Raw genomic sequence first — 19,599 nt, forward strand, 5'->3', positions numbered from 1 at the left:
AAATTTAAAAGGGACGTTCAGGGTACGGGAGATCGACCGAAGGGCTTAAATATTTCATATTCCTGGAAGCTGTCAAGGCCAAAAACAACAACACGCCTCCCCCGGAGTGTTTGCAGAGGGCAGGAGCGTGTGTGCGTGCGAGGGACCGGGAGGCTGCGGGGGGGCGGGGGGTAGAGAGGGTCATAAATTTTCACTTGTAATCAATCAATAATTAACTAATAGCGGAGCGTGGGCCGAGCGCGCCGGCGACGGCGGGTGCCGGGCCCGCCGGGGTGTCGGTGTCGCGCTGCCCCCCGGGCGCTGCCGCTGCCGCTCCGGGGAGCGCTCCGGGCTCCTTCCATCCCCGCTCCTTCCAGCCCCGCGGGGCGGCCGCAGCCCCGCTTTCCCAGAGACTTTGGACTCGGAGCTAAAACTCCAGTGGGTTAAACTCAGCTCGGCTCCCAGCAGAGGCTGCGGGAGCCGCGCCGCGCTGCCCGCCCGGGATCGGGGGTGTGTGGGATGCTGGCTCCCCCCAGCACGCCCCGAGTTCCCCCGAGTTCGGGGCGTTCTGTGCCCCCTCCCGCGGGCCGTGGGTCCCCTCGGGGGTCTCGGGGCGCTGCTCGGGCTGCCCGAGAGGTGGCGCCGCCGCCCCGCCGGAGCCCCCCCGCCGCCGGCCACCCCCACCCAGCGCCGGGTCGCCTGCATCAGCCATAAAACCATTGAGGATATCAAGACAGGCGCCAGGTGAGTAATAGACAGGATAATCCACAGAGATTGCTCGCTGTTTACCTCCTTCCACAAGCGCCACAAGAGTTACTCATTAACGTTACTATATACAAATAAGATACACAGGAGATAAAGCCATTTGCAAGTCAGAGTTACACCTGCGGTACACGGATTTCTTGCAAGGGCATGGCGAGGGGGAGGTCAGCATTAGGCCCGTGGAAAAGTGGGGGTTTGAAGCAATCAGGCTGCACCCTCAGCCTTACAAAGAATAAATGGTGAGCTTGGGGCTGCGGCGCCCCAGGGCTGCCGGTGCCTGCCGGGCTTGCAGGGCGGCTCCTGGGCTGGCAGGACAGCGGGATGGGCAAGGGGGGCCTGGGGTGGGTGTCTGTTGCTTTTCTCTTGACCATCAGCAGTGAATTTTCTCCGCTCATACACAGATCAGAGCTGCTCTCCCCCTCTAAGAGCCGTTTGGGGGACCAGTAGCTGAGAGAGGGAAAATAATTGAGGTCCCTGCGTGATTGCTGAAGCCAAAGGGATGGGGGCGAGGGGCCGGGGTCTGTCATGGACCGGAGTCTTGGCGCTGCCGCTGAGGCCGGAGCTCAGCGCAGAGGGCAAAGCTGCTCCCCGGGCAGGGATGGCTGTCCCAGGGTCTGTCCTGCTCCCCTCGGCACCAGAGTCCCTGTCCCGGAGCGGCTCCAGCTCCCACCCGTGTGGAGGATCCGTGTGGAAGGCAGCTGGTGGGGCTGCAGCCTTCGGGCTGCCTGCACAGCCGCTGCCTCCTTCTTCGCGTGGATTAATTTTTTTTTCCCCTCATTTCTTTGGCCAGACCCGCCACCACCTCTATCCCTAAAAGCCCCTCCTCGGCCAGGCCAGCTCAGGGCAGCATCAGCTCAAGTGACATTTCCAGCAGCCGTCACCTTGGGCCATCCGAAGTTGGGGGAAGAAGAGGGAGACAAAAACTCCTGCTCAAACTCAGCCCAAACCTTTCTCCCGCTCAAACAGCGTGGATTTAAACAAAACCCCCATCCGCAAGCTGAAATAGGAAGGGTCCCCTTTCCCCACGAAGGGGAACAGTTTCATGTTCGTGGGGGAATTTTTAAATTAAAAAATCGATGGGGAAAAAAAAAAAACCAACTAAAAAAACCACAACTTCACGGCCACTTTTACCCCCTGGATCTCCCTTTATCTCGCCGGCGCAGGAACCGGGGGCCGCGGGCCGAGGGGCAGGCAGAGCATAAAACAGGATACAGGCTGGAAGTACATCCTTATAATATTTATTACTGGCGGACGATGAATCGCTTTTCAATATACGGGCCACTAACTGTTGAAGGGATGGGGGGAAAAAAAAATCTCATTAACAAGAAATATATATGTTCTGCTAAAGGATGTGCTCATAGACTGGCAGAGGTACAGCAGGGGCTGCCAGCGCTCCTCGGCTCTCCTCTCAGTGACCTCCCAGGCCACTGGTCCAGCCTGGATGTCTGTCCCCGTTCCAGCCGTTTTCCAGCTTAATCTCGATATATCACGAGCCTAAGGGCAAAAAGGGGCGATTCCAATAAAAGGGGGGGGGAAATAGATATTAAAAAACCATGTATTTCCAGGTGATAACTAACTGGGAAAGCCAAATCCTCTGGCCGGACGGGAGAGGAAAACGAGCCCAGCAGCAGCATCAACTCCTGAGCACTTTACCTGGAAACTTTGAAGGAGGGCTCTGCATTAAAATTTAACCGATCTATTCTCTAATTCTTCACTTTTGCGTTATTAATTTATGACAGATAAAAGCATAGCTGAGCCTTTCTCATTAACTTTTCAAACGCCACTTAATATTGTTCCATTAAAAGAGGTGACTTTAGTAGCCTCTGGATCGACTTTAAAAGCGAGAGGGATAAAGACGGAAAAGGTACATTAAACAGCTTGCTTAAAACTCGTCCTTCCCCCCCAACAATTCCAGTGACACCATCTCGACTGGTTCGTACTAGCTCCTTGCCGGAGAAATATCTTAATATCGGGAAGGGGAAAGGGGGTGGAGGAGAAAGGCAGAAGAGGGATATATATCTTTCAACCCCTCCATCCTCCCAGGCACTTCGGGGAGGGTTGGGGTGAAGGCATTTCACAGTACGCCCAAGACATTTCAATAAAAATTTATTGAAACTTCAGTGACTTTTAAAAGGGGGGGGGAAAAATTACAGAAAAAAAATAGCAAGAACTTCTCAACATTTATATAACACAAAATATACCTTCATTTTTTTTTCCTTTGAACCAGCTCTGAGCACCTGACTTTCAACCCAAGAAAATATGCACTCACTCAAACAAAGACAACAATAAGCACAGTAGTGAAACTCCATTGCGGGGTTGTTTTCTGGTGCACTGAGGAAACGGGCAAAAATAATAGAAAGTACAGAAAATCCTAGAATCTTCACCTCATTTTTTTTTCTCTCAAGCCACTGGAGAAGCCTGTTGTCGTGTATAAACATATATAATTTTGTGGTTGTTGACATTCTGAACACCGAAGAAATTGAGGATTAAAAGCTACCATGGTACACTGCTTTGTCTTTTTCTCTCTTTGAATTTTTTTAAGGTCTTTGAATAATTTGGTTTCTTTCTGCTTTGTCCTTTGCATTCAGCTGCTTGACCAAAGGACGAGGTTTTCCTGGGCTGAGCTCTGATTTAAAAACTGAGCCCTCACAAATGGGGGAATTTCTCCTCTGGGTCGGGATCTATGTTTAAAGGAATTACCAACTTGAAATGAAAACGACTAAAAATAAAAACAGAAGGAAACAAAAGAAGACCGCTGCAGTCGTATTTACAGAGATATGTACAATGTCAATAAATTAAAGTTTAATTTCGAGTATTCATATTCCACGTATTTACAAGAGTTATCAAATAATTACATAAATACTTTGTTTTAATAATAGTGTCCACTCTTTTCTTCTTCTCAGTATGTTAAACCTTGTTATTGCATATACAATTAAAGAGGGAAAGCTGTGATAAATCTACAGTCGAGCTACAGAGGTTTTTAGATAAAATAAATTCACTTTTTTTTTTCTTTCCAACTACACGTCTTATTTTTGTTGCTACAAGGGAGGATGTTTAAGGTAGAGGGACAAAGGTCTTATTTTTGTTTTTATTATTATTAATAATAATTTTTTCCCTGGGATTTGAAATGAGCATTAAAAATAAACAACAAAACCCCACTGAAATAAAAAATACCACCACCCCCCCTCAAAAAAAAAAAAAAAAGACTACTCTGGAACATGCAAAAAAAAAAAGCCACCAACTGGCTCTCAGACATCACAATAATATTTTAAACACACAGCTTCCCTTAATATCGACTAAGGGGGTTGTGGTTAACAACCCACCCAGGAAACAACTGTTGAAGAACCAATACGTGACTTACTTACACGCTTTTCTTTCGGAGAGAAAAAAAATCACTTCTCTTACTTTATTTTTATTCATAAGTTTGTTTGATTTTTTTTTGTTTTATTTTTTCTTTTAGGTTTTTTTTCTCTTTTTTTTTCTTTTTTTTTCCGGTGTATTTTGGTTTTGGGTTTAAGGTTTTTTTTTTTTACACTGGTAAAAAAGAAAATTAAAGGAGGATGCCACAAACCCCACCAGTGCCTCGATCCCTGTGAGGAGCCTCCGACCCAGCACTCCCCCATCCCCGACCCTTTTTTCCCTGCTCCACCAGATACCTTTTTGTTGCTAAACGCCGCGGGATTTTATATTAAAAAAAAAAATAGAAGTAGGGTGAAAAAAAAAACCAAAATAAAGAAGGGGGTAAAAAACAAACACTCGCGGGGTGGAGGATGTGGTTTCTTTCAAACAAAGTGCACTGCGAGACGGATTTGAAATGAGCTCCCGGAGGCCGGGGGTTACGGGGAGCCGCTGCGGGATCTGTCCTGCTTGGGGTCGAGCCCGCTGACCAGGCGCTGGATGTTCTGCAGTTCGCTGGTGGCCGCCTCCTTGTCCGCGCCCAGCTTGGGGGACAGGGACACGGAGCCGGACGAGAGCGTGGAGGAGCGGCTGGTGAGGTCCGAGGCGGAGTCCAGGGGCACGGAGCCGGGGCTGGCGCTCAGCCCGCCCGCCTTGGCCTCTCCGGAGCCGGCGGCCAGGCCGGGCAGGGCGGTGGTGAGGAGGCTGCTGCCGTCCGACAGCGGCACGGGCAGCGGGTAGGGGCTGTAGCGGAGCCGCGGCCGCACGGCGCTCAGGAACGGGTGCCGGTGCACCGAGCTGGAAGCGGCGCTGGAGGCGGCGGCCGCCGCCGCCATGTAGGTGTAGGGGTAGGGGAAAAGGCTGCCGAAGGGAGACATGGCCAGGCCCTGCGGGAGGGGAGGAGAGAGAGGAAAGGGTTACCGGCCCGCACGGCACCAGGTGCTCCCCGCGCACGCAGCTGCCGGGGATGAGAGCTGTGCTGCCGCTGCCCCGGCCAGAAACACGGGGGCGATGGGGCACACCCTGCCCGGGCTCTGCCCTGCACGGCCCCGCTCCCGCCGGGCGCCAAATGGCCGTGCGGTGTCTCTCCCCCACTCTCCCCCCGCACCGGGCGATTCTCTTGCGCCCTTTACCCGCAGGTCCAGCCCCCTCCCGCCCCGCAGGGCAGCCCCGGGCACATCCCCCCCGACAGCGGCTCCGCTCCGCAGGCCGGGACGCGCCCGGGCTCTGCAGGACAGCGGGGAGGGTGGGAGAGCTCAGGGAGATCACGCTGGGCCACCCTCCCAGCCCACAGCTTTCCCTCCTCCGACCTGCTGCCAAGCCCTGTGACCGGCCTCTGACAGGGGCACTGGGGGGACACGGACGCGGGGAATTGAAAGGAGGTGCCCGCTGCCCCCCTCCCCGTCCCCAGGCTCGGAGCTCCCCGGCCCGGAGGGGCGGCGCGGGGGAAACGCGGTACCTGTGAAGCCAGGACGTGCTGCTGCAGATGGAAAGGCAAAGCAGCCGCCGATGCTCCCGAGAGTCCCTGGGCCGCCGCCGTGGCCATGACCGTGTTGTCCAGTCCCGAGACCCCGGCGGACGCCCCGGAGACGGTGGCGAGGAGGGGCCCCATGCCCGCGGCCATGCCCGAGAAGGCTCCCCCCATGGCGAACTGCCCGGGGTGCAGCAGCAGCGGGTGCCCGTTCCCCAGCGGGTTGAAGAACTGCTGGCCGGCCAGGGCAGGGGGAAAGCCGAGGTTCTGCAAGTGTCCCTGGCTCAGGTGGGCCGTACTGTCGGTTTGGACCGTCAGGGGGGTGAAGGGCTCTTTCCCCAGCAGTCGGTTCTCATCTACTTTGGGGCCATCCCTGAGGGGGCTTTTCAGTTCCTCCCCGCTCAGGCTTCCCCCCCGGGTGCTGGAAGAGATGGTAGCCGGGCTGTGCCGGGAGTCCGGAGGGGCTTTCTCAGTCCTCTCTCGGCTCCGACTCCCTGCCGAGTCCCCAGGGAAGAAGTGGCTTTTGGAGGGGCTGCCGCCCTTGTCCCGGGGGTCGTCCCCGGCGGTGGCAGCAGAGCTGGCCGGCGCTGGGGTGGCGGCGGTGGTCGTGCTGATTTTGCCCGACTCGTTTCCTTCTAGCAAGGGATCGTCTTTGCTGTCTGCATCGCTGTCTCCCTCGCTGGGGCAGAGATCTGCAAGACAAAGGGGGCCCGGGGCTGGGATCCGGCACTGCACATCCCGAAATCCCCACCGGGCTGGGAGAGGGGGCAGAGACGCTTCCTGGCCGGCCAGAGGTTTGTGTGGAAATCCTTCCCTTTCTTTATTATTATATAAATAAATACAGCCCCCGGCTCCCCCCGCCCGCCCCGTCCAAGCCAGCCCGAGTTTTACACAACGCAGCAAATTTTGGCTGTGAAACAAAGCAGCGGCCCAGAGGAGCGACCACCCCAGCCGGGCGGGCCCGGGGCCAGCAGCTCTGCTCCCCGGGGCTCCCCGGGGCTGCCGCAGCCCCCAGGGACCCCCCTTCCCTCCCCAGCTGCAGCGGGGGTAGAGGAGGAATGGGACAGCAGCAACCTCGGGACAGGGCTGAAGGGCCTTGGGGATGAGTCTCCTATGAAGTTTTCCAAAGTTTTCATCCCTTTCAACGGGCAGACTTTGCAAAGGCACACAAAGACATCCCACAGCCGTCTTCATCACGGCCTGGGCCCCCCTTCTCCCCAAACACATGCAGGGCTTCGCTGGATTCCTCTGCACTTCATCTCCTAATTTCAGCGCCCCAGGTGCGAAGCTCTGCTTTGCTTTTCGGGTCCCCTCCCAGCTCCCCTCCCCTAAGCTCGGCAGGCCTTGAAAAAAAACGAGTAAAGCAACTACAAAAAGGAGGTTGTTTCCTCCTCCCCCTGCCCCCCCGGCCCGGGATGGATTAATACATACGAGAGAGCTGCAGACAGCTCCCAACCCCGCACGGAGAAACCCAGGGTGACTTTTCTATAACAAAGTTCGCGACTGTATCCAGGGGAAAGATCCTTCCTCTAGTAACAGATTCAGTGAGGGATATTAATGGAGTGACTCCAGTTTTGAACTTTTGCCCCGTGGTCTGTCTTTGCTCCCTTGACTCGGAGCTGGCTCCTTTCTGAACCAAGGAGGGGAGGGATGAATGTGCAGCAAGGGGAGAGGGAGGCCGGGGGGAAGAGGGAGAAGGAGAGGAAGAGCGAGGAAGGCAGAGAGAGGAGAGTGAGGGGGGAGAAGGGAGGAGAGGGAAAGACAAAAAGAAAGGAAGCAAGAAGAAGAGTTGAGGGCAAGAAGGAAAGAGAGGGCAGAAAAAGTAAAGAGAGAAAGAACAGAGAGAAGAGAGCAAAGAGACAAGACGTGAGAAAAGAAGGGAAGAGGGAAGGAAAGAAGGAAGGAAGGAAAACAGGCCAGTGCCAGAGGGCAGTGGCACAGGCCAGGGTTTGCCACCACAGAGCGGGCACCCAGGCTCTCCCAGAGGAGACCAGGGGCCACAGCTCTCACCTTTGAGGCTGGAGGTGCCCACGGCAGGCACGGCAGGACAGGAGGACTGGGCAAAGCACTTGAAGGCCGTCTGCTCATTGGACGACTCGTCCGAGGTGGGATTCTCCTTCTTCTGCCTCTCATCGTACACCCGCATGGACTGCAGGGTCAGCTGCTTCCTGCGGGCACAGAACCCGCTGGGAGAGGGTCCCCGGCGCCCCCCGCGACCCCCCCTGCTCCCCAGCCCCTCCTGCAGCTCCCATCGTGGCACCGGGAGCACGGGGGAATTCAGAGCCACGGTCCCCTCGAGGAGGAGAGCGCGTTTCTGGCAGGCAGGGCTTGGCTGCTAATGAGAGGAGATTTCTTGGAAGCGTGAGCAGCTCCTCAGCGAGGGCTGATATTAAAGACAAGGGGCGGAGGGGAGAGGGAAGCATTCCCTGGAGATTAGCTTTTAAAAGGCAAGGATGTTCCAGAGATATGAGCCATCTTAATGGTTGCTAAGATTGCTAGGAAGTGGTTATTTTGTTAGGCACTTTATGTAATCTTTTCACCAACAATTAACCCGGAGTAAAAAATCTATTTATATTTAGAGAAATTAGAAATCATTTCCGTCCTGTGGCTCCAGCGCTGGCTTTATTTTCACACTGATGGACAAGAGGAGCTGGCGTGTGCATGTTTGTGTGTGTGCTGGGCAGGGAGAGAGGCTTCTTGGTTTACACCACGTTCCCCCCACCTTTTTATTTTGTTGTTTGTTTGAAAAAAGAGAAACAGATCTATTTATTCATTATCTAACCCACTCCGCAAATGGCTAAAATATCCTGTCTCCCGTACCACAACAAAACAGACATATCCCCCATTAAAGGAAAAAAAATTGTCCTTTTTTTCTCTCTGTATTTTCTTCTTATATTAAAAATAAAAGTCTCGAGTCCCATTACAATGAGTTCTGTCCGCCTACCTGGGGCACAAACTCTGTCCTGCTGCTTTTGGAAAAAATAAAGCATCTTCTATCATTAATTACTTCCATATTCATGAGATACCTCTGTCCAAACAGTTCATTTCTGTGTTTCTCCTCTATTTCTGTGTTTCTCCTCCATTTCTGTGTTTATTTCTGTGTCTCTCCTCCATTTCTATATTTATTTCTCTGTTTCTCCTCCATTTTACTCTTTTCCAGGCAATCCTCAGAAAAATGCCAGAGGAGATTCAAGCAGTGCTCAGCCCTCCCTTGTCCCTCTCCTCCAATCCCAGATCCAAACTACACTGTAATATTCCCTCTCTAATTTGTAAGGGAAAGCTTTTTTCTAGCAATATTTGCTTAATGTACTGCATTCCCTTTGGCCAGCCATCCCCTGTGACGTGAAAACTAAACGTGGAAAGCAGGAAAGAATTCCCATGCAATCCGTTTGACGCTATTAACGCCAAGATCCTTATGGATTTTGGCGAGGGCAAGTGTGGTTTGGAGTCAAGGCAAGGTGATTTTGACCTCTGCTCGTGTTCTGAGCTTAACACATGCAAACCAAACTAGGCGCCTGTAAAGAATCGAGCCAGACTCACCTCTTTTCCCTCCTTCCATTCCCGGTGTCCCGAAAACCTTTGGCAAAGGGGTTGTTGTCAATTTTTAATTGCGTGATCTATAGGATAGAGAGAAAAAAAAAATAGCCAGGGGTTGGGGCAGAATGAGGAGATTTTTGTATTATAAAACAACAGCAAACCCTGCTCTTCCCAGTTCCCCTAGTGCTGGCAGGAGTAGGACAGGGCAGGGGGCAAAGGTCTCTGGATTTTGGGTGAATCCATGTGTTTTCCCGAGCTGTTTGGAGGCAGCTCGCCCCCAGTCCCCCGCTGGGCTGGCCGGTGACCCGGACCGTGGTGGCAATGAAAGAGCCCCGTGTTGCTGCCACCACCACATTGGAATTAATTGAGCCGTGCAATGAGATCCATGCAAGTTATGCCTGTGCTTAAAACTCTTTAAATACCATAATTAAACCGCAAAGGAATCATACCCACCCCCTCGCTATAATAAAATACTTTATATAATCGCATTATGCTCCCTGTGTGTTGGGGCGCCAGGGGTGCCAGGAGCCAGCTCATATTTTTTGGGGGGTTGTGTGCGGAAGTTTTTTGGTTTGGGTTTCCTCGGGGTTCGGGAATGGCTGTTGGGAGGGATGGGGGGGTGCGGGGCATCCCGCAATGCCGGGTGCCCGTGCCTACGATGCACGGAGCCGAATTCACAGCCCGGCCGGAATGTGAACAGGATGCGAGCAGTGGCAACGGGAACGCCGCCTCCCCGCTGCTCCATTCCCGGTCTCGGGCAGGGCTGCAAGCACAGCGACCCCCAGTTTAGGAGCAGAGGATGACCCCGAAAAGGAAACCCCTGAGTGCGGGCAGGAGCGACCTTGGCTCCCGAGTCACCCCCCGAGCCGCACACACCACGCACGGGAGCAGGAGGGAGCAGGAAAACCCCACTGCTAAAACCAGCGGGACTTTTAATCCAGGTGCTCCCGGCCGTGCCTTCTGCTCCCCCCGCGCCGAGCCGAGGGCTCCCCACCGCTTCCGCACGCCGCTTCCCAGCCGATTTCATGGCAATCACACAAATATGCTCATTTCTGTCCTTCAACCCAGCCGCCCCAGCTGATAGAGCGGGCCGGCCAGCCCTGCTGATAAGTCCCAAAGCAAAGTCTACTCTCTGTACACCCATTTTCTTTCAGATTCCTTGCAAGTGCCTGGCTGCAGAGAGAGAGGAAAATAGCCCGAGCCCCGAGGGGGAAGCGGTTTTTTGGAGACCGAGGGCAGAAGGGTACAGACCCCCCCTTTTCACCCCCGATTTTTTTACGGTGAAGGATGAGAGGGGCAGAGAGGGGCACAGGGGAACTGCAGCGAGCGGCGCTGCGCATCCAGAGCCTTGCGCTCCACACAGGCGAACGCAAAGTTGTAATTCACAGACAACAAAAAAATCAAAGCCTCTTTTTTGGCTCCTTCCCTTCCTTCCACTTGACTTAATAATCGTAAATTCGCCGTTTGCCACTCTCCCGAATATACCACCTTCATCGCAAGTGACAATAAACCAGCAGCAATGCAAAGGCAGCGTTTGCAGTGCTGCAAAACTTTCTCACACGGGCTTTTTCAGCCCTTCCAGCTAAATTCAAGCGAGATACCCCTCTCTGACCAGAGCATATTTCTGCACCACAAAAAATAATAAAACACTGCAGGATGCAAAAAAAAATCATAATATAATAATAATAGGAACCAGACGTGCACTCCAGCCTTATTGCCAATTGCTGTTAAAGGAGCTAAAACAGCACAAAGGCCAGGAAGAATTACAAAATCTCAGCCCCGCTGCTCTCCCCACTCTGTCTTTCGACACACGGAGCCGACTCTTTTTTATTAATTTTTTTTTTTCTGATGCATCTTAGATTGAATCCACACTAAGAGCAGCAAACCCCACCCCATCCCTTTCCTCATACTGGGGAGATATACTGGGGGGCCAAAAAGGCAGAAAACCCCTAAACATTCTCCCCCTCACCCCCAGTCCTCCCTCCTTTTAATTGCCTTCCCCGAGGTCGGCATTAGGAGAGTGCTCGACCCCCTCCCCCAGCGCCTTCCCCGAAGTTGGATCAAGGAGGTTTTGGGGGAAAAGATGAAGGGGGGGAGAGAGAGAGAGAAGAGCAGGATGGGCTTCGTGAGTTTTAAGGGAACAATGCAGAGTAAAAGTTCTCTTAAAAGCCAAAACACGTAAAACAAATCCTCTCTTAATCTCCTTACCTTATCATTCTGGTATGCGGTCACTGCGATGAATTCAGTCTCCGGGAAAACGTAGGTCCTGAACGTGCTGTAAGGAAGCTTGAGGATATCGTTGGCTCGGACGATGTGGAACCGGGGCTGGTACTTGTGCATGGAGTTTAAAATGGTCTGGGGGGGGGGGGCAGCGGCCGGCAGCAGAGAGGGCAGGAGGGGGGGAAAGAAGACGGTCAGCAGGAGCAACATTTCCCCCAGCCATCGACACTTTCTCCTCCTAATTTGCCTTCCCTCTTCTTCCTCCCCTCACTCCTCCTCCCCGCCAAGCACACTCCAAACACACGCACACGCCTCGCAGCATCCAACTAAAAGTACTGACAGCTCCAGCTCGCCGGGGTTAGGCTCTCGCTGGACCTCTCGAAGGAGAGGAGAGAAGGGGGAATCCCCTCAGAGCGCTGCTCGGAGAGGGGGAGAAGCTGTTTGGGCTCCGGCAGCAATGTCTTTTGATTTCAAAGTGTAAAAAAATAAAATGAAATCAAGTAAAGCAGGAGCAGCAGCTACAGTTGCAACACCACCACGAGAGCCTCGGCTCGGTCTAATTGCGTGCCCCAATTCACTTAAGGCCTTCTGCGAACGGCAAAAATGTATCGTCTAATCAAATCACAGCAGCAAATGCAATCTTCGGCACATTAGAGATCCCCTGGCCGTGGCCACCACCAGCAAGCCCCGGCTCCGAGGCGGAGGCTTTCCCAGGAATAGAAAGAAATGGCCAGGATCGACAGAGCACTTATCAGCAGGTTTGTTTGATTTCACTCTCAGGGTAAGTTTTTATCTCTGCACACCCGGTAAATGTAAAGGAGTGGATAGACATGAATGGGCAACTTGACCTCTGCTTTTGGTCCCTGTTTATTTTCACTCCAGCTTGCTTTACATTATCCAGATTAATATAGATTTAAACGTTTGCGTACTTAGGCCTTTAAGCCCTTTATACACATATGCATATCGTTTTCCTACGCTTAGAAAGTGTGATCGACTTTATTAAAAATATATATAGATATATAAAGTCACCGCAGCTCTGAGAAATATCGAGTTGCGCTGCACTGGAAATGTATCCCTGAAGTTAACGCTGCATGGCACGGGGAGGTTACAGAGTAAACTCCAGGCTTTAATCCTGACCCCAGCAGGAGGAAAAATCAAGGGCTGTTATAACCCGGACAGATGCCCGTCCCCGGGTGCGTGGGGAGGTCTTTCTGCCCCGTTTTCCCCTCATTTCGGCCGCCCGCCGGAGCTGCCAGCGGGACCTGCCCGGCCGAGCAGCCGCCGAGCTCCGGGCACACCCCCCCGGGACCCCCGCTCCGGCCGGGGGCGAGGGAGGGGAAAAGGGGGGCAAAGGAAGGTGTAAAAGGCACTCACAAATCCGTGCTTGTCAGAGATGTTGTTAGTGAGCTTCAGCTTGTGAAAGGTGACGACTTTGGACATCCATTGTTCGCCGGTGGCCGGGCTGTCCGGGTGGATGTACATTCTCTTTGGCATTTCAGGGTCAGCCTTGCCGGCTACCATCCACCGGGAATTATGGAATTTGTACCTACAATCATCAGCCGCCACAATATCCATCAATAAAATGTACTTGGCCTTTTTATCCAGTCCAGTGCATCTCACTTTAAATGGAGGAAACATTCTCCTATGGGCAGAGGGGGGAGGGAGGAAGTGGGGGGAAGAAAAGACAAGAGAAAAATAAAATGAAATTAATTACAGCGTTTAAATAAGCTTCTGGATTTTGGTAGTGTGTCTACCAAGCGACTTCTTCAGCTCTCATAAGCAGCAGAATCAGTCTGTGTCCAGCAAAAAGGTTTCTTCTCCTCCCCACCCCCCCCCCCCCCGCCCCAGCGAAAAGGTTTCCCAAATGCTTAAAAGTTGCAGGAGAAAATGGTCCCTGGATGGGAAAGGTACGCATTCCCTAGAAATCAGCAGGCGCCTACCTCTCTCTGCCATTCCTAAACAGCAAAGGCCCATTTGGGGCTCTCTGATCTCTCATTAGTTTCCTTTTTGCCTGCTAAACAAAGAAATGGGAGCTGATCGCGCCCCGATAAAATAAATCCTCTGAACTATTACAACCCAGGCTCCCGATAAAGTGAGGAGTTTTACACTTCGCAGACGAGAATAAAAAACCCCCGGCGAGGGCAGCGTGGCTGCCGGGGCTCTCCCCGTGCTCCGGCCAGCCGGGGATCCCCCCCTGTGCCGAGGGTTCTCTGCAATCCCCGCTCCCCTCCGCTCCCAGCTCCGGCTCCAAACTGCAACAGGATACCACAAATTTGCTGTTTATTATATCGAGTGGTTGGCATTCAGCAAATCTCAACTTAAAAGGAAACACATGACTTTGCAACATGTAAGAGCTCTTAATACTGGCCGAGGCTTTCACGCAAAAACTTTTGACCACAATTAACAGAAAAAACTTCGGGAAAGCAGTAAAACGGGCGAGGAGAATTTTTTTTTCCTCCTTGCTGCTTTTAGGGCTTCTATTTATTTTTTTCCCCTGAGCCCGTAGCCTGCAAGTGGTGCTTTGCAAATAGGCGAAGCTCCAGTAAGGCAGCTGAAGGCCATCTAAGAAGACTTTTCAGGAGTGGCTTCCTCGAGTAATTCTCCTGGCAAATCAGATGTGGGGAGTTTGGGAGGTTTCTCAGAGAGCCCCTTAGAAAAACACCCGGGTGCAAAGGAAGTTTTCACCCTACGTATCATCACAGCAATAGGTAGAGTTGTAAAGGAGTCCAGATGTCAATGAGTAGCGAATATAGAGAGAGATTTCAGACGGGTAAACCTATAAAAAGTAGAAATGCCGAGCGTGGACGCGCCGTGTGTGTTCATTCATTCCCACGTGAAGGTTACATAAATACAGGGACAGGCAGCGCGGAGCTGCAAACCCTTCCCTGCCACTCCTGCAGCGGCTGCAGGACGGCTGGGGAGTTTTGTCAGCTTTTCTGTACATTTCCAGACATAACCAGCCAGCACAAACACAGCCGAGATCCCAGCACAGGGAGAGGCACAGCCTGACACACCGAAGCTTATCTGCCCTCCTGCCCCACCAGCAGCCAGACGCCTCTCCAAAGGATTTTTCCTTCATTCCCCTTTCTTAAGGAAGAAAAACTGCGTGTAGCGAGGCTGAAAACCAGGCCATTCCCTTTGCCAACCCCAAATTAGTTTCTTCCTGCTCCCAGTCTTCTCCAGCAAGCATTAAGCTACTGAACCATGAAGGGACCCTCTCATCTCCTGCACACGCTCATGCTGAGCAGGGCCGGGTCGCGCTTGGGCTTTTCCCGGCAGCCTGGTGCCCCAGACGGGCTCGGATCTTCAGCTGCCTAAAGCTTCCCAGAGTTGCAGGTGAAAGGAGATTTACGGAGGAAACCGCCCGAGAGAGAGCCTTGCCCTGCTGGGGTGCAGAGACTGAGGGGTGGGGGATAGAGGGGGGGAAAAGGCACGAACCCCCCGACCCAGACCTACCTTCCCGATTTGGTAATCACCATCTCTGTGCCTCTTTTATGGAATTGCTCCCAAAGCTCTTTAGCTTCCAGATGCACTTTCGGATCGTCTTCTACCTCTTCTTCTGGCTCCAGAGTTTTTAAAGGCCTCAGATGGGCTGCTGCCTGGTGACCCAGGGAAGAAAAGGGAATACCAGTCTCTGCAGCCCCCACTAACTGATCCATGATGGGTTTAGCCAGAGCCCCGGGAAGGGACAGGGCGGCTGCCCCGTTGGGAGGCAAAGCCAGAGCCGGGAAGAAGGGAGGCTGATGTCCCAGCACAGCGCTCATGGCAAAGTCCGGTGCCCGGTGCGGTAAAAAGGGATGATAAGCCATGTTTGTCCCAGGGATTACTGGATCTCTCATCGGTAAATTCATCCACTCCACTCCTCGGTCTTCCTACTGCTGGAGTAGTCCCGGAGTGGTTTCTAACAGCACATCACGAAGAAGAAAAAATAAGATAATAACAATAACAGCAATAAAGCACCAAAAAAAAAAAAAAAAAGGGCTGGGGGAAACAAGCTCTAAACAGCACAGTACATGAGCGAGAGGCAGAACTTCTACAGCCTACAACTTCCCGAGCCGGGGCACATCCCCAGCCCTCGGGACAGCGGATTAACAGGATTGTTCATTATTAGTCTTGCTTTTTCTCGTGTTCTGTCTCAGAGGCTTTGTTTTGCTTTTTAGTTGTTTGCGTTTTTTTCCTGAGTGGAAGTCCTTGTGCTGGAAAGGAAAAGCCGAAGAAGGGAAGAAAAAAAATCCACCGGGTTCGCTGTCTGCTCCTGTTGCCGCAGAAGAGCTGGACAAGTCGAAATCCTTTTTTTTTTTTTCCTTCTTCTTTTTTTCTCTTAGTCCCAATCCCTCTTCTCTTCTTCCGTGGCGGAGGGTGACGGCTCGAAGCTGGGTTTTCTTTTAGGGTGGCTGGCTCTCTTCCCCCTCCCCCCCACCCCTCCACCTTTCCTCCGTACGGTCAGGCTGCAGAGCACAGGCTGGGGAAGGAGGGAAAGCAGAAAGAAGCAAACAAACCCACCCCCCCTCGCCGGTCGAGGAAGGCTCCTGAGCAACCTTCAGCAGCAAAAACTTGTAGGGAAATCTCGTTTCCGCCTCGCCTTCCTCACTCCCCAAGCAGGAGCTGGTCAGGGTGTCCTGATTTCCATCAGGATCTCTTCTTTCTTTCACCCTCCTCTTTTTTTTTTTAATTTATTTTTCCCCCTCTCTTTCTCTTTCGCTGTGCCTTAAAAAAAATCTGCCAGAATTATACTGTTGTCTCCATAAAAGAGAGAGAAAGTGAGAGGGAAAGAGAAAGGAAGAGAAAAAAGGGGGAGGGAGAAAGAGAGGAAAAGAGAAAGAGAGAGAAGAGAGAGGGAGAAGGAGCCTCTCGGCTCTGAGAATTCCCTGTGAGTCTGTGCTCTGCGTGCACCCGATCGTAGGGATGTGTTGTGGGTTACAGGGGAGCTGGAGCCGCCTTGATTGGCTCTTTGACGCTTTCGGACCAATTGTGAGGCTCCATAGGCGGGGTTCTGACAGCTCGGGTGGAGGGGGACAGCGCCGAGTTATAAAAAGAAGGTGTCGGAAACTGTAACGCTGCAGCAAAGCATCACTAGTACTTCGGGCCGTGTGAATATGTCAACATGATCAGAGGGGAGGGAGCAGGGAGGGAGGAGGGAAGGGGCCGGCAGCGCCCGCCTCTAGGGGGGTGCTGGGGGCCGCCTCGCCCCCCGGCCCCGGCCGCCCCGGCACTGCCCGGCCGCTCTCCCCCGGTAGGAGCTTCCCGGGCGCCGGCAGTGCGGGGGGCTCCACGCGTGGCGGTGGGGGGCTCCGGAGCTGCGTTCCCCCCTTCCCCAAACGCCGCCGGTACCGTAGCGGGGTCCCCCCGTGTCCCCCTCCCGGCCCGGAGCCACCTCGGGAGGCCGCCGCTCCGCGCTCCCATCCCCGCCGCTCCCCGCAGCCGCCGCGCTGGTGTCACCCCCCGGCCGCTGCCCCCGCGCCGTTTGTCCCCTCCCCGGCAAAGTTGCTTTCTTTAAACGACACCTCCGGGCCGGGAGCCGGGCGCTTTCCTTCCCCCCGCGAATCTGAGGGTGAGCTCCGGGTCTCGGGGGCGGCTCTGCGGCTCTTCCCCCGCTCGGAGCTCGGCTCCGGCTGCTCCACCGGCCGCGGCCGCCGCTGTTGTTGTGGTGGGCGGCTGGAGGCTGCGGCGGGCGGGCGGCGGCCGCCACTGGCTCAGCTCCGGCCCCGGCGGCTGCTGATAGAGGCGGGTGCGCGCAGGGAAGCGGGAGGCCACTGGAAAATGGGATTTCAATGTATTTATTATTCCTTTTTTTCTTTCTTTCTTTCTTTCTTTCTTTGGCGTTGCCGATTAAGGCCACTCGGCTGGCACCGGCGCCGACAGGGTTACGCTCCCACACCCCTCCTCTTCCACGAGGTACGCGGGGAGGAGACGGGAAGTGCGGCTTTCCCTGCGCCCGGGCCGGGCAGCGCCGGGCGGGGGGGGCCAGCTCCGGGTTAACCCGGGCTCGCATGGAGCCGGCCACCCCCCGGGGAAGGCGTCACGCGTGGGTCTGATCCCACCCCACGGAGAGGGAAGAGCCGGGCAGGATCCTCCTGGGAAGTTTCTGGGGAGATATACTCCTTTAGGGGGGTGCTGCTGGGTATGGGTGTGTGACAGTGCAGGGCAGCAGGAGGGGGCTTGGGACCGTGCGTGTCGTGGGCATGCAAGGCACGGAGCGCCCACGCGTGTCAGGCAGGGTATCCCAGCGCTGGGAGGTGCCGAATCACTAGCCTGCCCTGGGGAGGGAGCGGGGAATCTCCTGACGCCCCCCACCCTGCTTTAAACAGAGGAGGATAATCCTCCGGGAGCGGAGCGGGGGAGCGCGGGGGCTCGGCGCTGGCTGCGCGCAGATGGGAGCGGAACCTCTAAAGTGATTAGCTCTTCTAACATTGCATTTTTGACGCACATGGTTAAGAGCGCTTGGCGCCAGCTTGGTGAAGTCCCTGTAGTAACCAGCGTCTAGGATCGCTTTGCATTCACCAAAATATCTCCCCTTTAGTCGGGGGTGGGGGTGAAAAGAGGAGGAGGGAGGAAAGGAAGCGGGAGTAATGCGTTCAAAGAGGATGAGGGGGGGAAGTCTGATGTGTTTCACGAAGCCAGGAGCCTGGTTACCCGCGCAGCGCTCGGCTGCGCTGTGCGGCTGCTTATCGACCAAGAGAGCGAGTATTTCCAACCTCTGCTCAGAACCGGTTCTCGGGTCTTGCCGCGGTGGGAACCCCCAAAGCCTCTGCCTTCCCTTTATCAGCGTCCACAGCAAACGCCCGGCGGCCTCAAGAAGTTTGCTGCAATTTACCCCAACCGGGCCGCCGCTGTCTCACGGCGACCGGGAGGTGCCCGCGGGCTCCCGCGGGACAAGCGCTGCCGCCCCCGGCCCCGGCGCGCCCCGGGCCCCGCGCCCGCCCCGGCCGGAGCGCGCCCTCGGCGCCGCGGCACAAACCGGAGTCGCTGCCGCCCTCCGCGCCCGCCCCGCACCTTGCGCCGCGCTCCGCACCCACCCGCGCAAGAAAATAAAATGTTTGCCGCTCATGATTTCCAATTCCAGCGTCTGGCCTAATGGCGTGCAAACTTCCGCCAGTTCCGAGTGACCTCCCCGACGAAGCCCCCCGGAGACTCGTATTATGAAGGGAGGCTGCACTAATCTAAGATCAAAAGCGGGAAGGTGCGAACAGTCTTTGTCTCCCTTCGGCCGCCTCATTCCCCCTTCTGTGCGTGATAAATCTACCCTGGCGCCGACTGCGCGCTGGATGATTAATTTGCAAGCAAACAAAAGGGACCTGATGGCCAGCCATCTTAGTTAAATATTGGCCAGTGCTTCCAGCTACTTGTTAGCCTCCTCTTTGCCTGAAATAAATAAGCAAGGCGCAGAAGTAAATAAATAAGGAGACCCGCAGAAATGAATGACAAAGCGAAGGGATGGTAAGGGAGTAAGAAAAAAAAAAAAAAAAAAAAAAAGAAGAAGAGATCAGCGTGTCTGACGGTGAAGCGGGAGCGGGTGGAGGTGGGAATGGGGCTGGTGGCGGGGGGAGCCAGGGTGATAGCACGCCGAGATAGCCGGCTGCCCCCGCGCCTCCCGGCCTGTCTGCAGCCTGGGCTTGCACCAAGGCCGACACTATCTTGGCTCTTCAAAGAGGCATGAAAGGTCTCTGCTGTCTCCCCGGAGAGCGGCCAGGCCGGGGCTCTCTAATCTCGGAGCACAAGAGCTAAAGGCCAGGGCGGGGGGAGCGGCTCCCACCCTCCCCAGCTCTTCTTCACTCCACCATCGCCAGCACCTCCATGGGTTTTCCCCGGTTGAATCCAGACCCCGGGTCAGTGGTGGTTGAGCGGCTGGGAGAGCTCCGCTTCCTCGGATTTCACCCTCCTAAGCAACTTTTAGCGTTTGCACGAGAGCTCGGCGCTGCAGCGAGCAATCCCCGTGCGTATGTGTTGGAGGTGTGGGAGGAGAGAGGCTTTGGCTCTCTCCCGGTGGCCTGAAGAGCCAGCTGGAGGAAGGAGGCAAGAGGAAAATGAAGGCAGCCCAGCTTTCGGGCCCACACGTCCTCTCCCAGGCCTGCAGGAGCAGCTCCGAGGCGTGTGTGCGTGCGTGGAGGGGCTCTGAGTGCTCCATGGCCTCTGCCGAGATGCTGTGGGTGTGTGGCACCGGGAGGGATTCGTGCCCTGGGGCACGCCGCCAATCCCCGCTCCGACAGCAGCCCCTGAGGTGTCCCTGACACCCC

At 54.7% G+C, this 19,599-nt stretch overlaps 1 protein-coding gene across 1 annotated transcript; it reads right to left on the reverse strand.

The window, feature by feature from the left end:
- Window positions 1-4,223: 4,223 nt before the first annotated feature.
- TBX3 (T-box transcription factor 3) lies at window positions 4,224-15,395 on the reverse strand. The gene is made up of 7 exons (XM_030958972.1): window positions 14,822-15,395; window positions 12,740-13,007; window positions 11,354-11,500; window positions 9,149-9,225; window positions 7,619-7,776; window positions 5,597-6,300; window positions 4,224-5,024 (listed from the first exon to the last, which is right to left on the reverse strand). Exons 1-7 carry the CDS (start codon window positions 15,214-15,216, stop codon window positions 4,578-4,580), a joined length of 2,196 nt encoding a protein of 731 aa, XP_030814832.1. The 5' UTR covers window positions 15,217-15,395; the 3' UTR covers window positions 4,224-4,577.
- Between the last annotated feature and the right edge of the window lie 4,204 nt (window positions 15,396-19,599).

This window comes from Camarhynchus parvulus, chromosome 15 (assembly GCF_901933205.1).
Source record: "Camarhynchus parvulus chromosome 15, STF_HiC, whole genome shotgun sequence".
NCBI lineage: Eukaryota > Metazoa > Chordata > Aves > Passeriformes > Thraupidae > Camarhynchus > Camarhynchus parvulus.

Bases quoted from the DNA above. Each gene is read 5' to 3' on its own strand.
- TBX3 (XM_030958972.1), bottom strand. From the start codon at position 15,216: ATGAATTTACCGATGAGAGATCCAGTAATCCCTGGGACAAACATGGCT. The intron at 7,777-9,148 runs GTGAGTCTGGCT...CTGTGCCCGCAG, and splicing joins AATGGAAGGAGGGAAAAGAG to GAAGCAGCTGACCCTGCAGT. The intron at 6,301-7,618 runs GTGAGAGCTGTG...TTTGTCTTGCAG, and splicing joins GGGCACCTCCAGCCTCAAAG to ATCTCTGCCCCAGCGAGGGA.